At 35.2% G+C, this 25,311-nt stretch overlaps 2 protein-coding genes across 5 annotated transcripts; one reads left to right on the top strand and one right to left on the bottom strand.

Moving 5' to 3' along the window:
• Positions 1-1,128: 1,128 nt before the first annotated feature.
• LOC148203150 (phytochromobilin:ferredoxin oxidoreductase, chloroplastic-like) lies at positions 1,129-13,186 on the top strand. 4 transcript variants are annotated; one of them, XM_088105863.1, is made up of 10 exons: positions 1,372-1,445; positions 2,237-2,299; positions 2,746-2,862; positions 5,364-5,458; positions 10,791-10,884; positions 11,174-11,305; positions 11,442-11,546; positions 11,947-11,997; positions 12,071-12,239; positions 12,893-13,186. In XM_088105863.1, exons 3-10 carry the CDS (start codon positions 2,761-2,763, stop codon positions 12,898-12,900), a joined length of 756 nt encoding a protein of 251 aa, XP_087961989.1. In that variant the 5' UTR covers positions 1,372-1,445; positions 2,237-2,299; positions 2,746-2,760; the 3' UTR covers positions 12,901-13,186. The 4 variants fall into 4 exon arrangements, with proteins under 4 accessions (XP_087961986.1, XP_087961987.1, XP_087961989.1 ...); XM_088105860.1 differs by lacking the exon at positions 2,237-2,299 and having other exon boundaries at positions 1,129-1,445; XM_088105862.1 differs by lacking the exon at positions 1,372-1,445 and having other exon boundaries at positions 2,237-2,375.
• A 3,640-nt stretch (positions 13,187-16,826) lies between these two features.
• LOC124825478 (transcriptional regulator STERILE APETALA) lies at positions 16,827-21,561 on the bottom strand. Its single transcript, XM_047298084.2, has 2 exons — positions 21,005-21,561; positions 16,827-18,183 (listed from the first exon to the last, which is right to left on the bottom strand). Exons 1-2 carry the CDS (start codon positions 21,272-21,274, stop codon positions 17,050-17,052), a joined length of 1,404 nt encoding a protein of 467 aa, XP_047154040.1. The 5' UTR covers positions 21,275-21,561; the 3' UTR covers positions 16,827-17,049.
• Positions 21,562-25,311: the final 3,750 nt, after the last annotated feature.

Raw genomic sequence — 25,311 nt, forward strand, 5'->3', positions numbered from 1 at the left:
AATCTGAGTGGTCCAGTTGGAAAAATTAAATGAAAATGGACCACTCAGATTTTGACACGTGTGCGCGTGTCTAAATGTTGTCAAAAATGGTTGTTCAAGTATCATTTTCCCTAAAAAAATCCACAGAACTAAAAAGCTCTTCATAGAAAAAATTTACAAGACCAAAATATCTACAAATACATTGTGAACTAGGGTCAACCCATGAATTTTATTTTTTTGAAAACAATGTTCATTTTAAATACAAAACAAATGTAATTAATCCTAATTTGTTGCAAATTTAAGTGTTATAATTTCTAAAAATGATTAAATTACATTTGATAGGCCAAAATTGTTGTCAAAAACATTTATACAACTTTTCTAAGAATAAAAAAGTAACAGTATTTTTATAAAATACATAATTCATTGCCCCATAAAACAATTTAACAATTAACTTTCTGAAATTATATTTTAATGAATTTGAGTTTTGAGTAATTAAATCATGAATTTGTGAAAAATAGACAAATTTAAAAATTAAACTAGACATAAATTTATTTAATGGGACTAGGCATATTTTAACCTTAACCCTATCCCACTTAAGAGAGAGTTCTGATGATGTTGTGACTGTTTTTGGACTATTTTTTTGTCCCCACTTAAAAAATTTTTAAAAATAAGATTTTTTCAAGAATAAATTAGGACCGACCCATTTCATAGACCATGAGTTAAATTGATAATTCTAACGTGGATTGTATTGTAATATCATTTAAATAATATTTATGATAATTACGGTAAATAAAAATCATAATATCAAACTCAGTTATGATTATCTTTAATATATGAATATTTTTTAAACGGATATATTTTGACAAATATATTTTGGATTGTTCCAAAATAAATAAAAAATAATAAAATTTATTGGATCAAGCTATTTAATATATTTATAGGATGAAATAGATACATAATTTTTTGTTATTAGGTAAATGAAATTGTACTGTATCTAAGAGAAGAGACAGAGGGAGAGACATGAGTGTAATGGACTTTGGAGGCATTATTATTTGGGCCATACGAGGAGGCCCACAGGCTGTAAACAAGTGTGGACCGTGGGCCCACAGGATGTGGGTTGCTAAAACTATAATGGAAGTTGCTGAGCAGCACGTGTGGCTCAGTTGGAGTTGCACACTGTCACGGTAGATTGAGGATGCAGAAGTAGTGAACTAAAGAGTTGAGTGATTGAGTGCAAAAGAAGCTTAATTTGAATGGAATTTAGCATTGGTTGTTCACCATCTTCAACCTTTTCCCTGCCACGATCGCTTCTTCCTCCATTAAAAACCGTAACCACTTTCACACGTGACTGGGGGAGAAGGAGAAGTACTTGCATACAAAGTTTTTCGGTATCTTATCACAAGTTTGTTGAGTTTGCTTTGGATGAAACCAGACGCCACACTCACTTGAACCCTTCACCTTTGCAGGTTTCTTTTTTCTTTATTTTTTTTTTCGTGTGTGGAGATGGTGTTGAAATTAGAATGGTTTGTTAGGGTTAGTGTGGATTTTGTAGTCTGTAGTGTTTATTAAACTTTTAGTTGAGGTGGAAATAGATAGGTTTTTCTAATGGTCCAGTTGCAGTAAACTTGAAACCGAATTTAGGAACGGTTTGTTAGATGTGTTGGAGTGGATAAAACATTGCATATGGATTCACTTTAACAGGACTGTGAGTTGAAGCAAAGAAATGACATTTTGGTTCAATGAAATGTGTGTAATCAAGGAGCACTGAACATTCCATTCTGTTTTGAACATATACGAAATGCTGCCTTAGTGATGCATTTGTACATAACATAACCAATATAAGGGTGAAGAAGACAAAGAATTTTAGTGAAGTGCTCTATTAAAACAAGTTCTGTCGGTTGTGGCTCAAAATGCTGTTACCATACATTGGATGGCATTGTGCAGCTGAAATGGGGTTAATGAGCATGCTTCAGGATGTGGTGATTTGTAATTTTAGCCCATCTTTTATTTTATATGAATTCTTGTTTGATTATCCCCCCTCTTATTTTCTAATCTCTAGGATATTTTTTGGGATCATTCATGCTTGATTAGGTTTTTATTAGGTTGTCGTGTGAACTCTTCATTGCCTTCCCAATGGTTATGATGCTGAAAACTGCTTAATAGAATAGGAGAACGTTAACTTTAACAGTAAAAATTGAAACCTTTAAAACTGCTCGACTTCAATAAATTTACTGTATTAAATTTCTTTTTATTGCAGAACTCAGTACACAATTCCATGTTTGACAGTGATAGATTGCAAGTGCTGCAGATTTCTTAATTGGTAACTGATAAACCCAACAATACATGAACGTGTTTGCCAACATCTACAACAAGTTTCAAACACACTCATTGATTTTGTAAGCACTGTACATAAATAAAGTAAACAATCACTATGATTTGGTCAAACCATTTAATTTTGAAGGAAAATTTAAATGAAAAGGAGTTTTTGAGGATGTGGTCCATTGTTCCAATCATCAACTTTGCACTTCTGATAATTAAATAATGAAGAAGTCATTAACTCTTGTTTTTTTGTTCTTTTGTTATTTAATTTTCCATTTCATATTATATTTTTCTTTTGGTATTAAATTTAGATTAACCGAACTGTAAAATTTTCCAAAATCCCAGTTGTGGCTTTTGTCCCTTGTTCTGCATTCCTCTGCTTTGTTCTCCACCATTATTTGTGTCCACAGATCTTCACCGTACATTTTGTGTATGTTTTTTTGCTAGGAAAAGTTCAGTTCCATGAATTCTAAGGATGGTAAAGGAATGCTTAGCATGCTATCATTTGAAGCTACCAAAATTAGGCTTTTACGAAGTTTGATCATTGAGACAGAAACAATGCAGGTGTTTTTTCAATCCCTGTCGAATGTCAATTTATTATGTTTGTTAGCTTAACTAAATTCTGTTAGTAACAGTTTGTTGTCCTTACTACAATTAGCATATCTACTATAGTTAGTTTACTAGGATAATTAGTTCATCTTTGTATAGTTATAAAAAGCTGAAGCTTACTATAGTAAAATCAAATTTGTAGTCCCTCATTCATAGTGAAATCAGTTTCCCTCCCTTTGTTAAGCATGAAACAATCCATGCCTCTAACCCTAGTTTTCTTCTCCTTGTCCAACAATGGTGACAACTAACTTTTCTCACTCAATCTCTGAAAAGCTTGACTCAAATAATTATCTTCTTTGGTGTCAAAAAATCAATTTCTCCTCTTGTGGCTCCAATCTTCCATGTCTAGAGAAATGCTCACTCATGTTTTCTGGTGCAAGTCATTGTTTTAGCTTTGGAACAAGGTTCATGCATACTTCCACTTGCATACCAACATGAAAGCTCTCTCCAGAACAGAAGCAGAGTATTGCAATATGGCATACACCACAACTGAAATTGTTTTGGTTCAAACTTTATGATCTTAACTTGGAATTCCACACACTTTGTGATAACATGAGCTCTATAGCCTTAGCCCACAATTCTCTTCAGTCATGCACCAAGCATGTTACGTACCTGAGTTTGGGCTGTAACCAGTAGGCTCACTCACACACTCGCACAGATAAGGAACACTGGAAATTTATTGAATATACCGCTGTTATTGAATAGAAAATACTGCACCAAAGATAACAACCAATAACTAGGAGCAGGATCTCCGTCAGTTACCTGAGAGCATAACCTCTCCTACAAATCTCACACATAAAAACATATCTTTAACCCTAGACTCTAACTTTATTTATACTAATCACTCTCTCCTGAAAAGGTAAAGAATCATAGTAATTATGCCTATTTATTAAGATTATCGGGTAAGAATATCTTCACCCTTATTTACTATATTTAATTTATATTTAATAATATCCTGAGATACGCCCTTAAATTCTAATAAATTTCCCGTCCATCCTAACTGCTGTGTCAGTTAGGATGCTCCTGACTGCTCCCCACGTTTGGTCCTCTTTCCCTCTTCCTTCTACCACTCGGTTAAGTCTCTCTCCCCCTTCTATCATCTGGACCGCTCGTTCCCTGTCATTAATCGTTCGGCCATCGTGCTCCTCGTTCCTTGTCACTAACCGTTCGGCCATCGTGCTCCCTCTTCCTTCTACCGCTCGGTTAAGTCTCTCTCCCCCTTCTATCATATGGACTGCTCGTTCCCTGTCGTTAATCGTTTGGCCCATATCCTCTACCGTTTGGTTTCCCTCTTTTTCTCTCCTATATCTCTTTTTTTCGTATACTCGCCAGCCCCTAACAAAACATATGGAAACAAATAGTTTCTTTGCTCGAGAAAAGGTTGTTACCTAGCAAAATCTAGATCATTCATATCAAGTTGTTGATGTTCTAACCAAAATCTTCTCTCCTAATCGATTCCTGACTCTGGTTAAAGCTCAAAGTTCTAGATTCTCGTTCTCACCACCCTTCCTGAGTTTGCGTGGGTGTAGTGGGGTATATATTCAGTACTATATTGTATCTCTTTCATTGCTAAGATCTATGTAACATACTCTCAGTTTGTTATAGTTTGTTATCTTAACTCAACTCCATCAGTTACAGTTTGTTATCCCTACTACAATTAGCTCTTTTATTATAGTTAGTTGGTTTACTAGCCTAATTAGCTCATCTCTGTAGCTATACATAAGCTTAGCTTACTACAGTAAATTCAATTTTGTAATCCCTCATTCATAATGAAATCAGTTTCTCCCTGCACTATGTTATTCTAATACAAATTGATGTATGGTTGGTTTCTACTACTGTCCTAAAAAAATATGCCTTTGTAGTACCTGGTAATTTATTTTAGCCATAACAATTTCAAAATTTGATCTTTTATGAACTTATTTCTGCCAGTCTCGATTCTTGAAATACCATAGTTTCCACAAAACTGACAATCCCTTGTCCGTTATTTGAATTTAAAATGTCTGTGACGTAACTAATCATTTCAGAACTTGCCGATGTCACTTCACAATATATCCTCTTTACTAATCAGACTTCAAAGTTAATGTCTGTTCTTGTTTTTTTGAATTTCTTGCTAGATGAATTACTATAGTAACAATCCCATTCCTAATCGTGTTGCTGTTATTTTAAAGTAGTAATTTCTTCATTGGGAAAACAGAGGTGGGCATTTATTTTCTGAATTGTGTTATTATATATCTCTGGATCCTCCTCATTTGACTTCAATGTGTTGGATTTCATCCTAGTCCAAACTTTTTTCCATCTTCATGTGAACTTGAACTTCAGCCTAGTGCAAACCTGTTTTCAATGATACAAGAAAAAAGAAAGACATATGAATTGCTGAAGTGTTCTGTATTTTTTCCTGTCTGGAAATTGTTTTACAATATGCTCACTGCCTCTCTTTTTTTCTTGAACTCATGCAGGTTTTTGATTTTACTGTCTTTCCTGAAGCAGAATATGATGTCCCCATATTTTGTGCCAACTTTTTCACCTCTGCTAAAACAAACATTGTCGTATTGTGAGTTAGCATCTTCTTCCACTGTTGTATTCCACTTATATAAAGGATGTTCTCCATTTTACTTTTAGTTGTGGAAAAGTCCACAATGTCGACCGTGTTTCAACTTTTTAACTTACTCATAAGCTGCATTTCAGCTTATGGAAATTTATGCATTGTAATGCATAATTTTTTCATCAAAGAAGAGTTTAGAACTAATAATGAAAACCTATCTTTGTCTGCTTTGCATTGTGAAATTGTGTTGAGAATCATTCAGTTTTTTAATGCATAAAATAGCCTCTTATCCATATGGTACATAACAGAGAACTTTTATATCATCATTTGGGTGTGGTTAATGCATATGTTTTACTGTTTACTAATACTCACCAAACTAGGTTTTAATGCATATGTTTTGACTGTACGACGAAAGGCCACCCCAAAGAACGCGGACAATAGTAAAACCTGCCGGTTCCACATGAACCATGGGCATGACACGGAAGAGTGCAACATGGTGAAAGACGAGTTAGAACGGCTCATTCGTGCAGGTTATCTCCAGAATTACATCAAGGAGAGAGTTTCCATTAGAGCAGCAACCCCTCGCCGAAGAGACCCTCCTAGGCGAAGTCCCCAGCGATCACCTCCTAGAGATGATCGACACCGCAGGCGGTCGCGCAGTCCACCTCGACGCATAGAGAGAGAACGCTCAGTTCGAGGCCGTATCGACACCATATCTGGTGGTTTCGCTGGGGGGGCGTGTCAGCTTCGGCGAGAAAGCGACATTTGAGACAGTTGAAGTCGGTTCATATGGTCGAGCGCCAATCTCGGTCAATCCCCGACATTACGTTCACTAACGCAGACTTCCATGCACCCGACCCTGATCATGATGATCCTATGGTCATCACAGCTAATATAGCTCGTTATGATGTCAGCAAGGTCCTCGTCGATCAAGGAAGTTCGGTCAATATTCTGTATTGGTCCACTTTTCAGAAAATGGACCTATCTGAAGATCTCATCGCCCCGTTCAATGAGCAAATTGTTGGATTCTCAGGGGAAAGAGTGGACACCAGGGGATATCTTGACCTGCGAACTCGGCTCGGAACAAGTCGAGAAGCACCTGAGCTTCGAGTTCGATTTCTGTTGGTCGAGGCATTGTATGACGTGTTTGCCTCGACCAACAGAAATCGAACTCGAAGCTCAGGTGCTTCTCGACTTGTTCCGAGCCGAGTTCGCAGGTCAAGGTATCCCCTGGTGTCCACTCTTTCCCCTGAGAATCCAACAATTTGCTCATTGAACGGGGCGATGAGATCTTCAGATAGGTCCATTTTCTGAAAAGTGGACCAATACAGAATATTGACCGAACTTCCTTGATCGACGAGGACCTTGCTGACATCATAACGAGCTATATTAGCTGTGATGACCATAGGATCATCATGATCAGGGTCGGGTGCATGGAAGTCTGCGTTAGTGAACGTAATGTCGGGGATTGACCGAGATTGGCGCTCGACCATATGAACCGACTTCAACTGTCTCAAATGTCGCTTTCTCGCCGAAGCTGACACGCCCCCCCAGCGAAACCACCAGATATGGTGTCGATACGGCCTCGAACTGAGCGTTCTCTCTCTATGCGTCGAGGTGGACTGCGCGACCGCCTGCGGTGTCGATCATCTCTAGGAGGTGATCGCTGGGGACTTCGCCTAGGAGGGTCTCTTCGGCGAGGGGTTGCTGCTCTAGTGGAAACTCTCCTTGATGTAATTCTGGAGATAACCTGCACGAATGAGCCGTTCTAACTCGTCTTTCACCATGTTGCACTCTTCCGTGTCATGCCCATGGTTCATGTGGAACCGGCAGGTTTTACTATTGTCCGCGTTCTTTGGGGTGGCCTTTCGTCGTACAGTCAAAAGTTCGGCGTGTAAGGCCTCTTCGAGCACTCTCGCCCTTGGTGCATTAAGGGTTGTGTAGTGATCGTACTTAGACGTCCACCCTGACTCCTTCCGGGGTGCTCGGTCTGGCCTGTAGTCGTTGGTGGGTCTTTTCGTTGGCTTCCTTGTCTCCTGGGTGGAGACATCCTGTTGGTGTTTCTTTCTGGAGTTACGGTGATCCTCAATACGGATGAATTTTGCCATAGTGGATTGCAATTCTTCCATGGATGCTGGAGGGTCAGCATATAATTGTTCCGAGACCTGCCCCGGCCTTAAGCAAGACGACAAATTGCTGATGATGAAAGTGGGAGTAATATCTGGCACTCGCCGGGCCGTCTCGATGTACCGCTGCATAAAAGCTTTTAGGGTCTCATCCTTCTCCTGTTTGGTATGGACAAGCTCAGTAGCAGTCATCGTCGGTTTTTTATTGGCTGCGTACTGCTTTCGGAATAAGGATTCGATGGTGGCGAAACAATCCACGGAATTCCGAGGAAGTTTATGGAACCATTCCAGAGCTTCACCCTTGAGAGATAAAGGAAAAGCTCTGCATGTCACCGGATTGCTGTCAGTATAGAATGCCATAGCATCTATAAAATTACGTAGATGGTCATCAGGATCTTCAGAACCATTGTAACGTTCCAGGGTTGGGGGAGGCTTGTCTGGCATGTTCGCCTGCATGATGGCCTCTGTGAATGGAAGTAGGTTAGTGAGGCGCATAGGAGTAGGCCCCCTCCTTCCTCCGCCGGCACGATCGGAGGCTCCCCCATGATGGCTTCCGTCGTTATCCTCCTGTATGTTCGAGGCAGATAACTCTGGTGGTGGAATCTGTGCTCTCAGCGCCGCCATCTCCTCTGCATGTTTACGCTGAATCTCCTGCATGGTTTGTGCTTGTGCCTCAATCTGCTCTTGCAGTTGCCTGATCAAATCGTGTGTGTTAGAGTCTTCCATTGCTCCGGTGGTCGTTGTTGGGATAGTAAATCTCGGCCCCACGGTGGGCGCCAAAATGTTTCAGTAGGGGCGTGGAGACCAAGATACGAACCTAACAACCTTACTCTGTTCCTTCTCTATGCTGCTTTCACTATGTTGTATTTTTCTCTCTCTTCTCTGATCCTCTGAATAAGGTGGGCTGGGTACCTGCAAAGGCACTCCGACGCTCAAGTCAACGGGGGTGTTGTTAGAATAAGAAAATCTTTCTTAATTTTCTCTTAGGGGAAAAACGTACCTTTTTTCTGGTGTGCTTTGTATATTTAAATCAGCATAATAAACCGTTTACCTGAAAATCCGGTTGGTTACTGAAGTTGACTGTTTAGAAGTTGTAACCGTCATATCGTGTGCTGATACTAAGTCAATTACTTCCGTGATATACGGCCGTGATTCACGGCGCTGTGTAGCCAAGATGTGTAACTGCTTATCTGTAACCGCTAGATCACGATGTCGCATACTGTATGTCGATCATCATTCGTGTCGACCTAAGTGGACGACGTGTTGCACGTATGCCTCATGTCACGACATTGCCTATTCGGTTGTCGAGCCTCAACTGGTCGATAACGCCACATGGTCGTATGTTATTACGGTCGGTTATCTAGTAGTCGACCACGCTATGTGGTCGACTGTCATTACGGGCATGAAAATGTCCTGCAGTGGTTTAATTGTCGTCGGGTTATTGGTCGACAGTTGGAGGATTAGGTATCCTATAGTACAAAATGTTTCGGTGTACATTTTCCTGTGTGTCTTTGTTGCTCCTGGCCGTCTGGGATGCTTGCATTTCTTCAATTGTTGTTCTTCATACTTGTCAAAGGAGGGGGAGGTACCTGCATAGATACTCCGACGCTCAAGTCAGATGTGAGTTATGGAGCTGAAGCTCTCAAGAGAATGATTATGATACTGCTCTGAAATATTATTCAGGATCTTTAGAGCATAAAGAGAACGTACCTGGACTTTGGTCCTGTCACTGTATTTATAAGCAAAATAAAAATAACCACCTTACCTAAAAATGTGGTTAGTGGCTTTGATGAATATCTTAACTGTCTAAAATATCTAAGATATTTATGTTATTACATAAATATCCTTACTACATAACACATGTTTTACTGTTTACTAATACTCACCAAACTAGGTTTATCAAGTATCAAGTAATCTCAGGAATAGGTATTTGATTGAACTTGTTAAAAGAAAATGCCATATTTCATTAAGTGTTAACTTTCTTCGATAATTTGAAGAGGATGCTTCATTCCTTTTTATAACAGGTTCATGCATCTTTTATGGTAGATTTCTAATTATTCACATCTGAATGTTACTTTAAGCCAGAAAATTGTAGTTGTTTTACTCTAGCCCTTTGGTTTTGCCACTTTTTTTCTATGAATCTTGAATAAGATGAAGTTTAGTCCTGTTAGAATAATTACATCTATGTATCATCATTAAGCCTAAGTGGGTGTAGTGTGTTAGACAATCTATTAGCTATACCCATAGTACCTAGTTCGGCACTTAGGTGTCTATTGCAGTTCCTTAATCTTTCATGTATTCTTGAATAAGTTTTTCATTATAAATAGAAGATTATGAGAGAGGTCTCTTGAGCCCTTCAAAATATATTTCTCTGTTTTTAATCTTAAGTAATCCTAACCAGCTGCACAGTGAAGGTCACAGATCTTTTCTTGCAGAGTTACAGTGCTTGTTTTATAATTGTTATTCTCTTTAGAATGAGGGCTTGTAAGTAAAGAACCCTGAAACCTTAGTTCAATAAATCTGGCTATATCTGTCACAAGATGTCATGTCATATTCTATGTAGAGGATCGTGTATTCGATTCACTATTTGAAATTAATTTATATTAGATGTACCAAAATCATCCTTGTTTTATGCATATTGGCCTTTGCTTTCATTTCTTCTGTATTGTAGTTTTATAATCGAAAGTTATAGAGGCTTTTGGATAATTGGTAGTGACTCGCAGTGATCCATCTTATAAAGAACTACTATTTGGTGCAGCCAGTGTAATAAATGAGAAATTTGTCATATTGGTCAGTAAATACAAAAGGATTTTGTGTGTGAGCTGCACATCTACTAGAATTTACCACCTACTCAACTGTAGAAGAATTCTATAGTGCCCATCCATTTAGATAATGTACTATTTTCCTTCTAAGGTTGCATTTTCCTTCCTCAATGTAGGTGTCTCTAGTCATATTGCCAGTGCTTGTGCTTTACATAATGACAAAGACAATGCTTTACCTAGGAACAAAGCATAAAGCAAATGTGTGAAAAATCATTGTGACAGTCTGTGTAGTGCTTGGTTCTCCTCAATATTCTTTACACGTTAACTGTCTTAGAAATATAGTATCTGTTCACCTATATGACGCTGGTACTTTGATAAAGATTTCCAACTGTACTATTAATAGGTACAAACATTCTATAATGCAGGGCACTAACCTTGAATTAACTATGTCAGGGACCTTAACCCCTTGCATGATATCATCAATCAGCATGAGTACAAGGATAAGTACTTTAAAAGCTTAATTCCTCTTGGCCTTAAATATACACAGGTAAATGCAAATATTTAGGGCAAATTATTAGAGTTATTGGTAGAAGTATTTTCAGTTTTGAAACAGTTAATCACTCAACATAACAATGTGCAGAATTTTTTAATAAGAACTACTTATTGATCTGATTTGCCACATGAGTGATGCATTGTTTTAAAACTATATATACTCTTACTACAAATTCTCTGTTTTTGACTTTTCCTTTTCTTTCATCGATACATCTATGTTCTGTAAATTATAGAATTCTTTCTTAAAGGAGCTAGCGTGTTGACTTAACACAGACTTCATGCAGCTTTTTCCATGGGGAGGGAAGCTCACAAGTGAGTCTATAAAATTTTTTTCACCAATTGTCATCTGGACAAAGTTTACCTCAAACCCGCAAAAATACGATATTCTGTATTCTGCATTTAGGGATTATTACAAGGTAATAACCCTAGCGCCATATTAAACTTTATCATTGACCATTTCAATTTTGCAAAATATAATATATTTAATATAGTTGGCCTTGTACAAGTGTAATTTTTTTTATGTTGATGACTGGGACCCTGGGACCCTGACAGGTATGGTTGGAATTGATATGCAAATCAGTTAAAGAGACAGATGAATCTCAGGTTGTACTCAATCTCGAAGCACAACACAGATATTTGACATGGAGAGTTGAAAAGGTAGTTCACATTTTCTAATATTTTTGGACAGCCAATCATAAATATGATTAGTGATCTATCCACAATGACACATATTTCTCCTAGGTATAGTTGGTTTTGGGGTTTGCTAATTCACCAAGGTTTTACACTCATTTAGCCTCAGTTAATTTAGATGATGATAATACTGAAGAGGATTATGCTTGTGATATGTTCAAGAGAGCTAGCTACCTTGTTGTTTATTGAGCAATGTTGAAATTTGTTTCTACTTTCAAATTTTGGCAAATAAGTTTGAAATGTAGTTTGAAGTTTGAATTATCAACAATGGACAGTCAATCCAATGGGGTCTTAAATTTAGAATAAATATTCTATTTCAAATTTAAATTTACAATGGACCTGATTCCTGGACATATTTTGGAAGTAGGATCCAGGACAAGGTGTGTTGAAGAAGTTGATTGGGGATACACTTGCCAAGGTAGGTCAAATCCTTGGTGGTTTAATTTCTTACAATTTAGTACTACAGATGCTTACTTCTGGTTTTATCCTAGGATTTGTTGAGAAAATTTCTCTTTAATGGAGTTGATGAACTAGGAAGCAAAACATTCTATGATTATTTTCCACACTACTGCACTCAAGAGGGGATGTTAAATAAAAAAGGCAATATTGTTGGGAAGTCCTTCGAAAATCGCCCATGGAATGCTAGAGGAGAATTTATTGGTAATTGATTTTTGAATTGGGTTTTATTTATCTAATTTTTGTTTCCTTCGCAGCTGTGTTTCATGTCTTTTGCTAGCCTGAGCCTCTCTTATCATCATGGTTCTGTGATCAATTGGATTGTTTCCCTTAACTGTGTCTTTTATGTCCTGGTACAAAGATTGGTTCTGCATATTTATGTGGCATTTTGCATGTATATGTACGTTACTGGTCACTTGAAAGTACAATTTGACAGTGAGATTTTAGGTGCAAGAGAAATTAATTGAAGAAATCATTTGAGCTTAATTTCCATTATTACGATCAAGCATGAGATGATTTCAACAGTGAAATAGGCTTCGTTTAGTGGGCTAGCAAATAGTGCACAAGATAGCACTCACAAGAAATATTACATTAAGATCAAACAACCTTCTTCTTAATTAACATAGTAACTAGGGTGTTTAATTTTTTATTTATTTATTATGCAAGATAATTTTTATAATATTTACAGGAAAAACTTGTTAGAATAAGTTTTTTTAACTTATTTCAGTAATTCAGTTAATTTTATGAATAAAATGTTATTTGATTGGATTGAAATAACTATTCAGTGAAATTGTTATCTTGGTTTATAGTAGTTTTTAAGAATCCATGTGTTTTTATTGACTGTTGGAATATTTTAGGTGAATGATTGTCAGCATGTAAAAGGCAACACTTTTTAGACATTACTTTAAATTTTGAATCGTTCAGCAAGCATTGAAGAGACTGCAATTGTTGTAGAGAATTATGCCATTAGATGTTTGTAATATAAGTGTTACTGTACTGTGTTATGTCCACTAATTTTTGTATGGCAAAAACATTCTTTAACAAATCTCAGGCTCCTATGGTTGTACTTGTGTTATTGTAACATTTATATTGTAAGATTGCAATCAGCTGCGTACAATTAGCTTTAGATCAATCAAGTTTTCTAAATTAAATTTGTATATTACCATTTAATTTATATTAATTTGTATAACACAAAAAATTATTTGATCAACTATTGTGGTTAAATAAAAAAGTTTTTTTAAATCAATTGGACTATTTATTTGACATGCTAGATAAATTGGATTTCTATGTAGAGGTACTTTTTAACTGTGACTTATTAAACTAATTTGCATTTGTAGATGTTTTCATCTCATCATATATGTCGGTTAAAGAGTAATTTATAAATCATCATTTTAATTCCTAATTGATTTATTCATACACCTTACATGTACAAAAGTTATATAATTGTAAAGATCTTATCCATTTTTCCTTTTTTATTTCTTAACTATATCTTTACCAAAACTTTCGCTTTTTATTACAAATTCTAATTCAAGTATATAACAAACAGAAGAAATCAATATTAAAGTAAAATAAATGAATAAAGCATGTTCCAATGTAAGATAAAAAGTAATCTCCTAATTCCTATCCTTTTTATTATAAACAAATGGTTATTGACAGTATGAAATTATATAAATATTTTTTATTTTATGTTTGAAATTATGTAAATATTTTTTATTTTATATTATGTCTATATACTTCCATTATAATTTATAAAATAATTTTTTTATAAGTTAAAAAATTATATTATATCAACTTATTAGAATCATTCATATAGCTTTTATCTGAACAAACAAAACAGTACAAAGGATCATTCATATAGTTTGATCAAGTCTCTTTGGTTTCTTGAATACTCCGCCCTTTTATTTATCAATATTTCTAGGTTAATTCAAAGATTTATAAAGTTAGCTCTGAAATAACATCAGGTTTTAAGATACAACAGAAGTGTTGCTTTTCTAGAGATTAGTTTTGAGGCACCATTTTAACATCCAATCATTCTTAGAAGGAAGTAACATAAACACGTGAATCTGAATTTACTTTTTAAGCTGGATTTGAATGGACCTAACAGAAAACCGACAAAAGCCTTGATAAATTCAAAAACCATCTTAAAATTCCAAGAAAAAATTTATTTGAATGACAGTCATAAAAGTGACTCATTGATTCATTGATCAAGTGGTACTGATACAAGAGTCAATACGACATAATTTATTTGATACTGATATCAACAAGTTGGAAAGACATGGTCAGAATAGTTTCATTCCATTCTCAATCCATCTAAGCCATGCGCGTAGACTCTTTAAGGCTTAAATTTAATGATGTCCACAGACACAACATCGAAGGTGCTGCCAACTTTCAGCAAATTACAAATTAATTTACAATAATATATAAATATGAGAATTCAACAGGTCTACCTAGCTACCAAGCTGAGCGATGGATGCAGCAGCAGTAGCATACAGCAGCAGCTAGCTATGGTATCAGAAACAGACAGAAGAACAGACAACAGAAGAAAAGCATCGTCAAACATAGAAGCAGGAGAGACTAGGGACTAGAGAGCAGTACTAGACTCTACCATCATCTGTCTATCTCACTTTGTCCTTCATTCATTTTTATCATATATTCAAAATGTCTAATAAAAACTTCCCCTTTTCCTTTTTAGTTATTTTTCCATAACTACAACTCATATATTTTCTTCTCTGCACACTTGCACTTGGAACATCTTTGCATTTATTTACACATACGTAGTGAATAGTGTCTGTAATGAATCAATAGAAACATGCTTATGACCAACGACTCAGGATTTTAACCATAATATAAGGTGTTCTTTGTATACGTGATCATGATGTGTTAAACAGTAGACCAAGTTTTTTTTAAATATCAAGCTTTAAATTTGGATATTGATTTGGTTCTTTTACTGCATTTGGAATACATATATTTTTATACTTTTTGTTTTGGTATATGGGACAAATTCCTTAACAAAAAAGGGTACTGCTTTACAATTATGCATGAAATGTTGTTGTTTTGCATGAAATCTGAAGTATTATCAAGTGCTTGAAATTTATACTGAATGACTGTAACTGTTCAGCAAATATCCTCCTTTGTCCAACGTCTTAATTAATCATTTTTGCTTTTAAAGAATGTACATGATGAACATTATGATGCTATCTTATGTCATTTCAATAGCCTTTTTCCTCCAATCATGATATATAAACTATGTAACACTTAGACTATGTGTTAAAAATGAGTTAGGTTTAGATTGAAGAAAAACTTATGAACTGAACCATTTGCTGCTAAAGTGTATAAAGATTGACTTTATGATCAGTTTTAAAATGTCAGTTACTTGTAGAAATATAACATGCATGGTTGTGGAAAGAAGAAACACAGTGACACTGTTATGTTAAAAACAAAAAATAGAATAAAATAAACAGTTGCAGTATACAATCTAAGAGAATGTGAAAGAGTTTTCTCTGCAGGTCATCCCTTCCCTCCCATGCACAAGCACAGAGAAAAAGAGGAAGTTGCTGCTTTCTTCATTTATTAAACAGAGAATTTAAATGAATTTAAATGAGAATAATGACTTTAATATAAAATACTGAAGTCTGGTTTTCATATACTATCTAAATACTGCATTTATAAAAAATACATAAATTATTTTATTTGAAGATATTTCTCGTGTAAATTTTTTTAATTATTTGTGAACATGTATATATGGAGTGGTGTGATCAAATGGGATGCATAGGAACAAAATTTATCTTTAAATTTAATTTAATTTAAAAAATTTATAGTGATTTATGTAAATTAGTAATCAAGTTAAGCTTATGAATGGAATTACATCCATTTGAGCAATAAACAAAACATCAATAGATATCAAACATCTTGGAAGACTTTAAATTCATTACATCATAATCCAGTTATAAGTTAGATTAGATATTGAACAATGATTAAATATAATTTTTAGTTCCTAAATGTAAAATAAAATTTTGTCCAAAATTTTAATATATTTTTGTTTATAAATTTTAAAAGTTAGATGCATATAATACTTTTAATTTAATTATATTAATTTTTTTAACATATTAAATACATTTCATATTATTAGTTAAATTGTTTGAAACAATTATTTCAATATCTATTAGAAAAACACATTTAATATGTTAAAAATAATTAATATAATTAAAGTAAAATCATTATATTCAATCAATTATTTTAAACTTTGGGATCTATCAAAATTTCGAAAATATACAATTTTAATTTAAATCATAATTTAAAAACTAAAAACCAATAAATTATAAAAATAATTTAATTAATTAATTACGTTAAATTGTTGAAATAATGATAATAATATAATAGAAAAAAAGGACCATCAGTTTTAGTAGCCATAGAAACTATAAAAAGCTATAAACTAAACCATAATTTCTTTCCTATAACTACTAGAGGGATTAATTTTAAGGAATTGAACAAAAACAAATACTTTTAATTAGTCAGAAAATTCATACTAGAGTCAATAACCTCTTGAAAGTAATGCACAAGCTTTCAAACATCAATTATGATGAAATAACTATATTAAACGCAAAAATAATCATTATTTAAAAAACATGATCTTGATTTATAGAAGCATTAAGTAAACATTAATAAATACAATTTATTACCAGTAAATACAATCTACTGCCACAAAACACAGACAGCAAATTCTGAAGGAGGCAAATAATATGAGAGAAAAATAATATTAAGATGAAAAACAAAAAACAGCTGAATAAAAACCAATATCCAAATGAGCACATGCATGGTGGATTCCCATGCTTGTCTTTGTACTCACTAAACAATGAAATATGGAGATGCATTGGAAGAAAAGAAAGAGTAACAATGGAGGTGAATTTTAAGAAATAGGTACAAAAAGGAATGGAAAGTTAGAATGAATGGGAGGACATAGCATCAGAGTACACTCCTGCATCCTAAAAACCTAAACCTAAGTCTAAGTCTAGGGCTAAGGATTCTGTACACCAAAATCCAATAGGTTAATGTTGTTGGAAGAGATAGCCACGTGTCTGTCATCACCCACCATGCTATTCACCTCTCCTGCTCGCAGGAACACTCTCACACACAGCCGTCCTTCTTCTTGCTCAATGTTCCAAACCCTCAAGAATGGCGTAGGGTTAGGAGAATAGGTTACCACGTACCCAAGGTTCATGCAACCCCACAACCCACGAACCCACGAACTCCTCAACACAAACCGGCTCATCAACTCCATCGTCCCCACGCGCCAAACCGTTCCCACCCCACCACGCTCCACCACCACAAACGCCTCCGAACTCACGTCCATCGAACTCACCACGAACCCCGACGCCGACATCTCGTCCCGTAGAAGAACCTCCGGGTTCCACGCGTTGAAACAGATCAGCCTCAAACCAGTGCATGCCACCACGAACTCATCCTCCGTCACGCGCACCCGCCCCACCGGGTCAACCAACTCCGTCAGCATGTGCCACCCCATAACCGTTTCCGGATCAGTTAACGACCCCCCAAGGAACAGGCGCTCCCCGCTCTCCGCGTTCCAAACCTGGAACGCACCTTCCGCTATCCCCGCGAACAGACCCACCCACCGCCGCCGCGTTCCCGCGAACCCGACCAAGACCCCGCTGTTCATCACGAACCCCGACACGACCCGCCGCGCTTGGCTCTGCCCATGCACGTTGATAGCGTCCACGTAGATGTCCCCGTCCAGCCTGGCGAAGGTGATGTCGGAGTCGGTGATAATGATTCCCGAGACAGAGCGCGAGTAGGGCCCGAAGAGGTGGCCGTGGTCGGACAGGTAGGTGCTGACGTGGTCGTAGGTTTCGAGGTCGAAGACCCGCACGGTGCCGTCTACGAAGCCGCACGCGAGGCGGGTGTCGGAAAGGGAGAGGCAGCGGCAGATCAAGCCCCGGCGATGCTCCGAAGGATCAAAGCGCGGAGTCAGAAACGACAGCCTTCCAGTCTCGAAGTTCGTAGCCGTCCGATGCCAGTTGATGTACTCGGTGTGCCACGTGTCCCTCACTCGGAACGTCCTTCGCCAGATGCGCCTCGTGAGGTGCTCCCACAGCAGATCCGAGCGCGACACCTCCCGCCACGTGGAACAAACCTGCATGGCCAATGCACAAATTTTCAATCATCATCACCGTTGTGAACCCAACTCCATATGAACCAACCAACCTAGCTCTAAGTTAAAATAGCTTTCCGTTTCACGAAAGCTGCATTGATAAATTGAGCAAGTCCCTAGAACTCTTTTCCACAAAAATAGAAAGCCAAGAAATTCTATTTTCATAATCTCACGTAAAACAAAAAGAAATGTGCACTAATATCTACCTGCTTTTCGTTAACTATAAGTAGGTATCAATGGATGAAAGACTGGAGAGAGAAACATTGAAGATGGCAGAAGCAGGTAGCTATGCTAAGCTAAGCTAAAACTCAGCTCAGCTAGCTGGGAGGGAGCAGAGAGGTAACCATCATTCGCGTCAGGAACCAAGCAAACCATAGCAATGACATCGCGTAGCAGATAAACAGATACTCGGGACTAGAGACAGACCACATTATCAGCTTCAAATTAACAACATTACACCCATTTAATTTTCATTATTATCATGTCAGTGTACTTATTTTCAGTTAGATACTTCAGAATCTTAGATAATCATGCCTCTGCCATATAGCATACTTTACGTATGGTATGAAATATCCATACATACACTGCCACCTACATTTCATACATACTTCGCCATCATCCACCACCATAAGATATATATCATGCAGTTCAAAAGGGTAAGGCTAATTAACATGCCCTAGAGAGAAAAAAGAGTGGGGAAGTAGCAAGCGAAAAGAAGAAGATACAGTGTTATTATGTGGTCCATTGCAGGTACACGGCTAGATAACGAAACTAGTCAATATCTAAGTTCCTGTTCGTGTAGGCATGTGTGTGTAAAATGTAAACATGGTATGAAAAGCGTGCTTTCCCACAAACATTTCACTTTCATTTCCAAGAAAGGTATGCCCAAGTGCCTGTCTTGTTCCAAACACCGAATCTCTGGTTCTATTCACGCCCACAAAGACCAGTCCAATCCTACCCAGGTAAAAAAACTTGAGTAACAAATTCTTGGACAAACTATTGTTGTTTAGCAGTTAAAGAAAACATCACATAAACAAGGGTTCACAGCAAACACTTTAAAAAGAAAAAAACAAACTTTCATAGCTTCATATGTTTTTAATTATGAAACTCTGTTTATATAACAGGCGTTCGAACATATATTTATCCAAATAGATCCACCTTTATATATAGGGGTCATAGTTTATAAGTACAACTAAACAATATGCATGCCCCATCTCCCAAGTTCCAACTTTGTTGTGTGTGTGTGTGTAATTATCATAACGTATATAGTACAGCATATGATACTATTTTATTTATTGGGAAAGAAAACTAAAATTATAATAGGTGTGAACTTCCCAGATAGAAACAAAAGGAATGGAGTGTCGTCACGACAAGAATAGGGCTCCATGTGCCTTTTGGCGTTATGCAATAGCTGCTTTTTTGACCCCATTTTTAGATTATAAAATAAAATATTAAGCCAACCACTAATCACCGATTATTAAAAAATTCAAACCCTAATTGAGATTTGAGAAGGTGCAAGGCTTATCCTGCAACCAAAAATCATGCAACTGGTTGTTTCCAATAGAGTAGAAGGGTACTCTAACTGATAAAAGTAACTCTTCTCTAGTTTTATGAATGCAAGTAAAGGAAAATTGTTATTATTTTCACGGTAGGCATAAATGTACACGAAATCTGATTCCAGTTTTCCATTGCTTCGAAGCACACCGGGAAAGGTTGTTCTTTGAACACAAAATATATATATATATATATATATATATATATATATATATATATATATATATATATATAGAAAAAGATTAATTATTTTAATGCTGTGGACAGTTACCTTCTCTCACTGATCTCGATAATAAATAAAGAAAAAGAAATGGTGTGCTTCCGAAATATATATGCAACAGACTATATATGGAAATGGTACACTTGCAAGGACGCTGGGTATGAGACATTAATAACTATTTATGCTTCCATCCTTGTGTTATTGTTTAAGAAAGCAACTTCTTTTCAAACAAAAAAAAAACTGGTATCTATATATTTTGAGATAAAAAAAAGGCATGCAATGGATCTTCTAGCCTAGATAGCAGGAAAAAGCTCAGTCAAAAAGGATTCATGCCGAGAAAGGGAAACGGCAAATCGAAGGCAGTGTGAGCATTTTGATTGGTTTGTGAAAAGGAGGTCCAAAACTAGACATTTTTGAAGGGGAAGAGAGAACAAACATTGCAAAGGAGAAAAATACACCCTTTTTTGAAAGGGACACACATATTTGGTTTGAAAAAGACACACGTAAAGTGCTTTCAAGGAACAGTTTCTTCTCGGATGCTTGAAGCATCTAAAACTTAAAACCTAAATCGGCACTCGTGTCTCCTTATCCATTCGGCTGAATCTTTGCCTCTAAAGTTTAAACACAGGAAAAAAAGTTTGCCGCACAAACATAAAAAGAGGGATGTTGATATAATGAAAATAATAATATTACATATAATATAATTAAGTTAGTCCATGGTGTTGATATTTATTGAAAATAAAAAAGAATCAGCGTCTGCAGGTTGCAATGCTAGATTCATGTTTGACTTGACCAATATTTTGTCCAGTTACGGAACTGAAAAAGCTATCAGTTACACATGCTGAAGATTCTACAAATCTTCATTTTAAGCAAATTGAGAATCCTTGGTCAGATTTAGCAAAGCAAACACAGGCAATGTGAACAATGATTGCATGTTTTTTATAGCAAAAGCGAAACGAGGGGTAAAGAGGAAGACGAAGATGGAGACGAAGGAAAAAAGGTAAAACAAAAAACAAAAAAACAAAATACCCGAAAAAAATATGCAAGGGCCTGAGCAGCAGCAAGACGTCCATTGTAGTTGGCAGCATCAATGGCGACTTGGTTGGCCAAAGCTTCAAGAAAAGGCTCAGGCAAGACCTCATTCATAGGACGTTGACGAGAGGAGGAAGGGCCTTCAAATTGAGCGGTTCTCCTCGTACTAGGGCCAGGGATATCAGGAGCAGCAACAACATCATATGGGGCTGAAGTTGATGATGACGATGATGACGAGGAAGAAGAAGAAGAAGAAGTAGAAGACATGAGTGAGTGAAGTGGGTGGTGGCTATAAAAGTGGGGAAGGAGGACCAGACCGGAAAGGAACAAGGACAAAAAGGTAGAAGATAAGGACACAAAGTGAGGGACCCAAAAGGAGATGTCTGGGAATTCTTGGTTATATCATATGTGTCTGTGTTTCCCTTTAGCTTCCGTTTATCTCACTTTTAAACCAAACCTCTCTCTCACACACACACACCCCTTTCTTATTGCCTTTTTCTTTCTTTCTTTTTTTCTTTTTTTTTTTCTTTTCTTTCTACCATAAATAAAACAATTATTCCAAATAAATGTAATATATTATTTACACTATCTCCTTCCCCTAGCTGGTCCTTTTTACATTAATGATATTTATTTGTGTTTTCTGGAGATGTTCCCGTGCTGCAATGCAGGGACTGCTTTGGGCTGGGTTTCAATCCAGCTATGGCAACTCCACTGGTACCATTGTCTTCAGGTGTTTTCAAACATACTTAAAATGCTACGTGGTGGTGGTCCTCCTCAAACCCTCTTCTTCTCTATCTTTATATATATATATATATATATATATATATATATATATATATATATATATATATATATATATATATATATATATATATATATATATATATATATATATATATATATATATATATATATATATATCTGTGTGTGTGTGTGTGTATTTTCCTCTTCTTCTACTTTGTCTGAAGTGGATTTTTCGATTGCTGAAATTAATTTATTTATTACTTTTAAGGACACTTTTTCATTGGTCAATTTTATTGTTTTTAAACTAGACTTGGCGACTGTCTAGATTAATTCATTTTCAAATACTTTATGATTAAATTATCATGTGAGAGAGAGTATGGAGGTGGTTTTGTTTTATCCATGTAGATTTAAATAATAATTGAATTGAACTGTTCCACTATTATTTGTTTTTCTTTTGCCTGCTCATAACACAACCACACTTTGCTTTTCTAAATCATAAAATAATTATCGTGTCATATTTTGTCTGCAACTAAATTTATTTTAAATGAGATGTTTGGATAAGTTTGATGACTGGTATATGTAAATAGGTTATTTTTATTTGTTTTGTTTAGTGTAGAAGAAACTGGTTGAGATGACTCGTTTTTACTCCTTAAACTAAAAAATGTCGTCCTTTTTTAGCCTTGGGCTGAGTTTAAAGTAGATTAACAGGATATAATTGAAATTCAATCATGTGTTAGAATGACATTGGATTAAACTTTTGCATGTTTCTATGAGATTTAGTATAATTTTAGTTGTAATGATTTAATGTTTATTTATATTTTTTTATTCTTAATAAGGTCTCTATATTTTTTAGAACAAAAAAATTATGTGATTTTATGTTAAATTAATGTTAATATTGTTTAAAGGATAATAAATTTATAGGTATTAATATTACTTAGGGATAGAAAACAAAAAGAGAGAATAAATCTCAATTCATTACTGTTTAAACGATATTAATTATGAGTGACAAAACAAGCCAACCTAGATTGTATAAGTTTGATTGAGTTGGATTGGGCTGGTCCACCACTTAATAAAGAATTGACTTTTACAACTCGAGTCATTGAGCGGTGTTGCTCCCTCCACCACCCCCAAGTACTTTTGCACCTCTCCACTGTTTTCTTTTATTCCAAAAATACTTTGCACCTTTCCACTATTTTCTTTTATTTCAAAAATACCCTACACCTCCCCACTATCCTTAACAATCTTTCTCTTTCTCTCTCTGCATTAATGGAGCATTATCTTTCTCTTTCTGTCTCTACATTAATGGAGCATTTAAACTTGTGCTATATTGCAAAATATAAAATTGAGAGGAAACTTCAATATTAGTGTTTCTACCACTTCCATTTTATATAAACTTAAAGGTTAGATACAAATACAAAATAATAAACATAATAATATTAATAGTAAATAATATATTATTATTATTATATACTAACTTTATAATGACCAAAGAACTAAATAAATACCAAATCTTTAACAAATAATTTTTCTTTTATATTTTAAGTATTTAATAATATTTTTATATTATTTATCTAATAAATTAAATACTTTATTCAAGTTATTTGAGTCAAACATGTCGGTAAGTTAAAACATAATATAATGTTAAAAATTATAGATATTAAATGTAAAAAAGACACACATATATATAAACATTTTTCTAGAAATTTAGAACAAAATTTTACCATTTATTAAGTTATTTGAAGAAAAAAAAATATATTGAACAATGAAAATAAGATTGAATCAAGCTTATTTAAGGAAAAGTGTAAATAAAATTTTGCAATATATCACAAGTTTAAATCTCAACCATGTGAATGTTCCATTAATGTGGAGAGAGAAAGAGAAAGATTATTGAACATAGTGGGGAGGTGTAGGATAATTTTGGAATAAAAGAAAATATTAGGGAGGTGTAGAGTATTTTTGGAATAAAAGAAAATAGTGAGGAGGTGTAGGAGCACTTGGGGTGGTGGAGGGAGCAACACCCTTCATTGAGTTATCGAACTGTTGGGCTAATCGGCCTATTGGGCTGACTGTCAAACATACTACCAAGTTAATGCCGGTGTCTGATCCCAGATGAGTTGTTGGTATGTCTGGTTGCATTTGATTGATTTGTCACTTATTTTATTACACATCATGTCTGTATTTGACTTATTTGTCACTTATTTTATTATAACATTCTGTCTACATTTGACTGATTTGTCACTTATTTTATTACAATATTCTGTCTGCATTTGACTCATTTGTCACTTATTTTATTAAAACATTTTGTCTGCATTTGACTGGTTTGTCACTTATTTTATTATAACATTCTGCATTTGAATTTTTCATAATATATCAAAACATATTCATACATTAAATATTTTTTTTAGACAATTTATTCAATCACTACAATACTAAATTTTAAAAATTAACAATCATCTTCGTCTTAATTTTTAAGTTCAATGTTCATCATTCCCCTTTTCAAGATTATTAGGTACATATTAGAAGAACTTCCTTCCACCACTCTTTCATCTTCCTCAATATCACCATCTAAATCATGAAACACATGCTTAGAGGTGAAAGTACAAATTATTACTTTAACATTCTTTTGGCTATAAATAACTCTTATACTTATTCAAAATCCTTTAACCTGTACTCAAAATAGATTCAATTACAACTGTCAAACTGGTCAGGCTAGCTTGTCGGAGTGACGAGTTTTTCACATTAGGTTTTTTTAACAATATTAATTGTAATAGTAATAGAAATAAGAAAGTCAAATAATATAAAAAGATAATAAAAATTATTTACATATATTAAATTTTAAGATTCTATATCAAAGTAATATATATTTCAAAAGTGATTAGTCTGTCCTCTTTCATTCTATTTATACATATATATGTATATGTGTGCCAAATAAAGCATATAAATCCGATTGAATCCAATGCATTGTATTGTGATCATTGAGGGAAAGGAGACACCAGTCTCCAGTGAACATTGCCTTTTTCCCTGAATGTTTCGAAGCAGAGAAAATCTTTGATGGTCAGAGCAATAATCGCAAAAACAAAAGTGAGCGTGAATTCACTGTCCCTCATTTTTGTGCCACTATTATGACCCTTCATAATCCACTCTCTACACTATACAATCTATACCCACAAAACAAAAAGTTATATTTTCCAATCATTTTTCCATCTTTTTTTCACCTGTTCATCTTGCAAGCACATGCACAACAGCCAAAAGATCAACAACCTTTATCTTTGTTCGATCGAGAAAACGACCCTTTGAGTTTTCTTAAACAAAGGTTTCCAAATTTATGGTAATGCTCCTAATTTTTTCTGTACCTTATTTACTTGTGTTCATCAGATAAGGTTTCAATTGAATGTTACTATATAACCTTTAGAATGAAAAAAGTGTTGGACCTTTTTACTTATTCAAGTCCGTTATTGGACCCAGTCTCTTCCCTTTTACATCATTACAAAATCTTCGTGAAGTCAAGATTCTAATCTTATCACCTTTACCTTTTATTCTTTGAAACTTTTGAATAGAAT

The sequence above is a fragment of the Vigna umbellata genome, chromosome 2 (genome assembly GCF_029865625.1).
Source record: "Vigna umbellata cultivar VRB3 chromosome 2, Vumbellata_1.0, whole genome shotgun sequence".
In the NCBI taxonomy this organism is placed as follows: Eukaryota; Viridiplantae; Streptophyta; class Magnoliopsida; order Fabales; family Fabaceae; genus Vigna; species Vigna umbellata.